Genomic DNA, 7,500 nt, shown 5'->3' with positions numbered 1-7,500 from the left:
TGGTCAGGTCGATAGGGGTAAGGTCATCCCCCCCTCCTCACATTGTATTGTCTCCCCCCTTCCCCCTCTATGGATGCCACCTGATACTTATATTTAAACCCTACTCTGTATCTCTGTCATTTAGTCTAAAGATGTAATATACGAAAGTACTTACTGTCTACAAGTTTCCTTTCTCCTGTGGTTATTTTGCATTTTTGTATCACGGTGATGTGATTGCTTGCAATATATATATATATATATATATATATATATATATATATATATATATATCTGTGTGTGTGTGTGTGTGTGTGTGTGTGTGTGTGTGTGTATATATATGAGTATATGTAGAATGGTAGACGTAATGACTATTTAGGCCAAGTTATAATGAACATTATTTCATGGTGAAAGAATGTAATGCTGATCCTTATCGACACTAACATTTTGCTCTCCTTTCTCAAAGATTTAGCGGGTTTTCCCTGCTTGATTTAAATCGCCTGGCGGCAGGCCATTGATCTCGTTCATTTGTTTTTGTTAGTTTCGGTGCTGGTTTATTTTAATTTGAATCGAGTGAACACAAGAGAGATGCCGTAGAGGGTGCTAGAGAGGCTCATTATCATTGTTGTGGGAATAATGAAAAGTGTTGTGGAATTTGAACATTGGTATGAATTGAATCGATGCTTCTTTTAATACTTTAGTTCCTAGATGTACAATGAAGGGTTGAGATATCTCAGTTGATTTTTTTTTTTAATCCTTCACTCCCTAGGGCTTTAAGTAAGTCGAAAAAATCACCTGACATTAGCCAGAATAACATCCTTATGACTCATATGTCGACCCCAACAGGTACCTGCCCTCCAAACCCAAAGGGCACAGGTGACATATAAACACCTCCTGGCGTAAACTCCGCAGCTTTCGGGGGTTAGGCTTCCACGCTGTGCGGGCCGCGTCATTGCCACGTGCGTCGATGGATGTTAGGGGTGAGGGGAGGGTTGGGGGTATGAGGGGGAGGGGAATCCGCCCTTGAGTTCCACGTGGCAATCGTCCGTATTTGTGTTCCTCTTTGTTTACATCGTTACGAAGGAATCACTCCTCAAGTCCGTTATTTTCTTGGCTCTCAAGAAGGTAAGGGTCTTTTCACTGAATTAAATCGACTGACGGCAGCCAGGATCAATGGATAAGAAAACCCCACCTCCAGAACAATAATTGGCCATTCGGTCTTACTTATTGAAATTAAATTAAATGTTGTTAAAAGCCGTTAGATTTGTGTTGGCCTATAGTTTGAATCTTATACGATATTTTTTATGTGATTGTACGCTATAGCTTAATCCACCCTTTATCTACCAAAGTTGGGTGGGGAGGGTGCCATCAAATGAATAAATTGTTTGGCGGCATCCAAAAGAAGTCATAAACACCAGAAAAAAAGAGGGGTTAATGACATGGAGAGCTCTAAATTTTGACTGTAAGGAATGACTTTGAGCATAAGGTAGGCAGAGTGCCTCCTGCCTCTTCTGCTGACGACTGAGCTCCTGGCCTTGGCTGCCACAGGGCCGAGCCGGGCTGGGCCGCCGGGCACTCCCTGCCACTGCGGGCCAGTAGTCGCTCGCCAGACGCCGCGCAGGCACCATGGCCTCCGCACATCCTCCCCGCTCCAGGTGCGTGTTCACACACCTCCTCTTTCTCTTCTTCTTCCTCCTCCTCCTCTTCCTCCACCTTCTGCTCTTTCTCAACCTCCTCACTACTTCTTTTCCTCCACCTCCTCCTCTTTCTTCACCTCCCCCTCCTCCGGTTCCACGTCCTCCACCTCCTCCTCCTTCTCCTCCTCCTCCTATCCACGCCCACTGTCTCACGCTTCCCTGCCCCCATCTGACCTCACATCATTGTCCTCCTCCTCGTCCTCGTGCTCCTCCCCCTTTCTCCTTCATTCCCCCCCTCACTCCTTCTTAAATTATCTTTGATATACATTCCTTATCTCATCTATTGTTGATTTTTTTTTCGTGCATGACAAACATTTCAGGTTTCCTCCTCCACCACCTCCTTTTCCTCCACTACTTCCACCTTCTCCTCCTCCTCCTCCCCTCCTCCCTTTCCTCCACTACTTCCACCTTCTCCTCCTTCTCCTCTTCCTCCTCCTCGTCTTTCATCTCCAAAGCCTCGAACATACTTGCTCTTCGTGACCTCTCTCTCTCTCTCTCTCTCTCTCTCTCTCTCTCTCTCTCTCTCTCTCTCTCTCTCTCTCTCTCTCTCTCTCTCTCTCTCTCTCTCTCTCTCTCTCTCTCTCTCTCTCTCTCTCTCTCTCTCTCTCTCTCTCTCTCTCTCTCTCTCTCTCTCTCTCTCTCTCTCTCTCTCTCTCTCTCTCTCTCTCTCTCTCTCTCTATCTCTCTCTCTCTCTCTCTCTCTCTCTCTCTCTCTCTCTCTCTCTCTCTCTCTCTCTCTCTCTCTCTCTCTCTCTCTCTCTCTCTCTCTCTCTCTCTCTCTCTCTCTCTCTCTCTCTCTCTCTCTCTCTCTCTCTCCTGCCCTGCTATTCCCGTGCCCTGCCCTGCTCTGCCCTGCCCTGCCCTTCTCATCCTTTACTTTTGTTTTCCTTCCGCACTTTCCTTTAATTTCATACCTTCGCTTTATCCCCTTCCTATCTCTTTCCCCTTTTGCTTGCTTCTTGTTTCCTCTAGTTATTCTTTTGCCTTTACTTACTTTTGCTCATATTGTCTCTCTCCATGTATCTCTTTATTCCCTGTTTCCTATATCCATTTTCACACTCTTTCCACCTCTTCCTTGTTATCTGTCTTTCCCTTCTTTTTTATCATTTCTACTTTTCGTTCTTATATTTTCTCTCTTACCCATTCTCTTATCTTCCGTCTTCTGTCCTAATTACCTCTTCCTCACTCTCCTTCACCTTTTTTCTCTTTTTCTCGCATTCGCCTCCCTTTTATTTTGTCTTAATTTGACTCCTTTTCTCTTTCTAACTATTCTCTTTCTCCGCTGTTTCTTCTCTACCATCTTCACTTTTTCTTATCCTCTCTTCTCTCCTCTCTTTATATTCTTTACTTTCTCATGCATTTCTTTCTAATCTCTGTTTTTCTCTATCTCCTGTATTTACATCTTTCTCTTTCTATTCGTTCTTTATCTCTGCTATCTCTCCTGCCTTCCCTTCGAACCCCTCTCTCTCCCTCTCATCTCTCTTCTTCCTATTTCTCCTTTATCTTCTCATCTCTCTTTTCCTTGCTCTTCTCCTCTCTCATTCCTTATATCTTTACTTCTCTCTTCACTTCTCTCTTCAACCCCTCCCCCCCCCTCTCTCTCTCTCTCTCTCTCTCTCTCTCTCTCTCTCTCTCTCTCTCTCTCTCTCTCTCTCTCTCTGTGTGTGTGTGTGTGTGTGTGTGTGTGTGTGTGTGTGTGTGTGTGTCTGTCTCTCTGTCTGTCTGTCTGTCTGTCTGTCTGTCTGTCTCTCTCTTTCTCTCTTTCTTTCTCTCTTCCTCCCTCCCTCCCTCCCTCTCACCACCCTCTCTCCTTCCTGACTCTCTTCCACACGCTTCATCCCGCATTTCCCCTCTCTCCTCGCACCTTCTTCCAACCCACCCCCTCCCGCACACTTTTCGGGTTTTCCCCTTTTCAGCATCAGTTCTCAGTCAGTTTACAAGATAGTGTTTACACTCACCCTCCTCGTCTTTTTTCTTCTGTACCCTTCCTAGCCCCAGACATGTCTCCCCCTTTCTACCACCTTACCTTCCCTTCATTTCCTTCCCTCCCGCATCAAAGTGAATACTATCATTATTTTTCCAGCTTTGACAACTGAGAATTTCCTGGTGATACAATGTTCCGCCCTGTGAAAAATTAGGTTGTGGTGAAGCTCTGGAAGCTCTGACATTTTTGTCAGTCGTTCGTCAGCTCGGGACAGAGTGGCAGTGAAAATCTTGACTCAATTCTTCCACTTCTTAAGTCCTGAGTTGCATTCCACCTTGTCATTCCTCCCCCTGCGATTATGCCTCTGTACCAGTGCCACTGTGTTTATGCTATTTCCAGAAGTGTTTTCGTGGAAAGGGCAGGAATGTCAGAAAAAATCGAAACTTGATGCAGTGTTAGTTCTTTGAACACACGTGCGCTGTTGAACTGCCTCGTGTTATGTTTACGACAAGAGTCGCTTGCTTGCTTGCTGTCGAGATAACCGCGACGTTTGATTTGCTCTATCTCTTCAGCAGTGCAGAAAAAGGAAAATGGATTTCGAGGAGTGTTAGGACATGCAATGTCCTTTTGGTGACAGATTCATAAACTGACGTGTCGTGATGGAGTAGGACACTTTGGGCGTGGGGGATTGTCGGTGCTTTGTCTAGTGTAAAGTCTTACATGTCCTGCCCATGTGTATCACATTAAAGCGTCTCACGCCCTTTTGTAAAGATAGATAGATAGACTTTATTTGGCAAAGAATCAATATACATGAAGTGCAGATAATGACAAGAACACATAGTTCGAAATAATGATTGTAAATTGTCGAGGATAACACAAAAAGCATGTACGGCATTTATCATGCCCAAGTATATTGTGCAAGCACGTATATAATATCCAAGTATATTGTGTATAGATGTCTGATACCCAAGCGAATTTAGCAAAGGATTGTGCCCGACCAAGCATATTAAAGATTCATATACACTACATAGATATGATGAGTGAAGGTCATGTTGACTAAGGACACTTGTATCATGCGGAGATATGTCGTTAGCCATGCAATCTTGCATGACCGGAAATGAGTTGGAGAGTGCCATTTCTCAAGTGTTTCTTGATGATGCCACAGGCACTCCCCTCTGGCGAGGGAAGCCTACACAAGTGTTCAACCCAAATTCAGTCGCGCAAGAAAGATAATCGAGAGCAGGAAATGAGTTTCACAGTTACCAGTTAAGGAGAGACCACGCCATGTCATACGGCTTCGCCGGCCCTTTCGAAATAGGCCGAAGAAAGTATACGAAGACAGGATGAGAATAAACGATATGAAAAAGTTATAGATGTGTTTGTAAACCAATTAGATCTTAAAATATCCATAATAGAGCGGTGCAAGAAAAGGTAATCTAAGTAAATTTTGAGGATTGTAATTCCAAAAAGTCGTAATGTACAGGAAGATAGTGTTGATTTTATGTGTATATATATATATATATATATATATGTATATATATATATATACATATGTATGTATATATATATGTATGTATATATGTATATATATATGTATGTATATACATATAACTATATATATATATGTATATATATATATGGATATATGTATATATATATATGTATATATATATATATATATATATATATATATATATATATATCGCGTGAACTAAACAGTAAGTCTTTATATTGTCAATCATATCTACACATATGGATATACTGACATACACATGTGCGTATACCTATATCCGCATAGAAATTAGTTTATTCATGTGTGCATGTATTTATCATATATGTGTACTTGTGTTTATATGTGTATATATGTATATATAAAAGGGGCGGAGTTTAGGGGACATGGTACCCCTATGTATGTATGCATTTATATATATATATATATATATATGTATATATATATATACAGATGTATATGTATATATATACATATACACATATACATATACTGTATATATATATATATACATATATATATATACATATATATATATATATATATGTATATATATAATATATATATATATATATATATATATATATATATATATATATATATATATATATATATATATATATATATATACATATGAGAATGAAGGTGGGGGAAGTATACGACAACTTGGACACAACAGGGGTCTTATCCTGCAGTGGGTCATCTCATGGGACGACTGGAAAACCTTGTTACCTGACTGACATTCCTCGTGGTGTTTAATTTCATTGATAATTATGGAACTTGTGGCTTTTGCTAAACATACAAAACATTCTCGATGATTGATATCATTAACATTTATGAAAGTTGCTTTCTATTGTCTTCCAGTCTGGAAGGTGATTATGTTTGTCAATATGAACTACTATTGAGTTGGATATTCTGTGTGTTCTTACATCATTCTTATGTTCATTGAGCTGTTTTTTGGGCCCCCTACCTGTTTCTCCATAGTATGATGAGGGGCAGCTTTTACATGGTATTTCATAAAGAATGCTACTTTCATTTATAGTGTTAGTGTAATGTGAATGGACCAAGTGTCCTACTTTGCTGCCCGACGCGCTAGCTACCCTCACGCCTGCTTTTAAGAGGAACGAGTCAAGGTGTGAGCTTACATTGGAGTTTGGCACAGTGATAAATCGGATATCTTTATTGCAGTAATCATCATTATTTTTATTTCTACTTTTACATATATACATATACCAAAGGCTTTTTCCCCCTTATTTAGGGAGGTAGCCAAAAAACAAAAGCATAAAAACCACTCCCACCCATTCCATCCTTATCACACTCCACTTCCCTCCACCCTCTTCCCTCCCTCTTATCTTGGCACCTCCTGGATGACGGGTCATCCCTGCATCTTGTCCACTGCCCTGGGTCAGAGGCAGTGTCGCAAGACACAGCACATCCACAGCAAGGCCGCTTCATTAAATCGATGACCCCCCTCACCGTCCCCTCATACAGAAAAGGAGAAGACGGGGAGAAATCCCTTCGGGCTCCGTCAAATTTTTCTCACACATATTCCCTCACCCCCCATCCCCCACCCATTCCACCTCATGGATCACGATCACTTTATTATTTACGACTGTACCAAACTCCAATATAAGTTCATACCTTTTGTATGTTTAGCAAAAGCCACAAGTTCCATAATTATCAATGAAATTAAACACCACACGGAATGTCAAAGTCAGGTAACAAGGTTCCCAGTCACCCCATGAGGTGACCCACTGTACGTATATAAGGCCCCTGTTGTGTCCAAGTTGTCGTATATTTCCCCCACCTTCATTCTCATATATATATATATATATATATATATATATATATATATATATATATTCGTTTATATAAACATCAAACATTATCGGATCCAATACGGAGCCTTGGGGGTCTCCATTTATTATATTTACCCAATATGAGTTCTTTTCTCTAATTACCATTTTCGTTTCTCTTCAGTTCAAGAAGTCTTTCATCCATTCCAATAGTTTTCCTTATATTCCACTTATTGTTTAAATTTTCTTAGTATCTTTTGTGTGGTACTTTATCAAAAGCCTTTTGTAAGCCCAAGAAGACACAGTCTGCCCAACCATTTCTTTCTTGTATCATTTCTAATAATCTTGAGTAAAAGCATATTAAATTTGTAGTACATGATCTTCCACTTCTAAATCCAAATTGGTTGTGGTTTAGTATGTTGTTCTCTTCCAAGTGTTTAGTCCATTTATTTTTTATAACTCTTTCGCATATTTTTGCAATTGTGCTTGTAAGGGATACCGGTCTATAGTTTGTTAGATTTTCTCCTCCCTTGTATATTGGTACAATATTTGCATTTTTCCAATTTTGTGGTGCTTTTCCTTCTTTGAGTGAGAAGT

At 40.7% G+C, this 7,500-nt stretch overlaps 1 protein-coding gene across 11 annotated transcripts in view; it reads left to right on the top strand.

Annotated features, from left to right (window-relative positions):
* Positions 1-7,500, top strand: part of LOC143032337 (uncharacterized) — a 463,022-nt gene that overhangs the window by 320,480 nt on the left and 135,042 nt on the right. The window contains exon 1 of one of the 11 annotated variants that reach the window (XM_076196906.1): positions 1,588-1,631. The exons of 8 other annotated variants lie outside the window; for them this stretch is intronic. In XM_076196906.1, the coding sequence (XP_076053021.1) occupies positions 1,603-1,631 (29 nt within the window). In that variant the 5' untranslated portion in view covers positions 1,588-1,602. Of the gene's footprint in view, positions 1-1,587; positions 1,632-3,754; positions 3,780-3,866; positions 3,913-7,500 lie in introns of those variants that run through there. 2 more of the 11 variants (XM_076196909.1, XM_076196912.1) reach the window with 2 other exon arrangements.

Source organism: Oratosquilla oratoria, chromosome 13 (genome assembly GCF_046742065.1).
Source record: "Oratosquilla oratoria isolate Oo_2021 chromosome 13, ASM4674206v1, whole genome shotgun sequence".
NCBI lineage: Eukaryota > Metazoa > Arthropoda > Malacostraca > Stomatopoda > Squillidae > Oratosquilla > Oratosquilla oratoria.
Note: the sequence above shows the minus strand (reverse complement) of the source record. Positions and strands in the feature narration are given on the sequence as shown.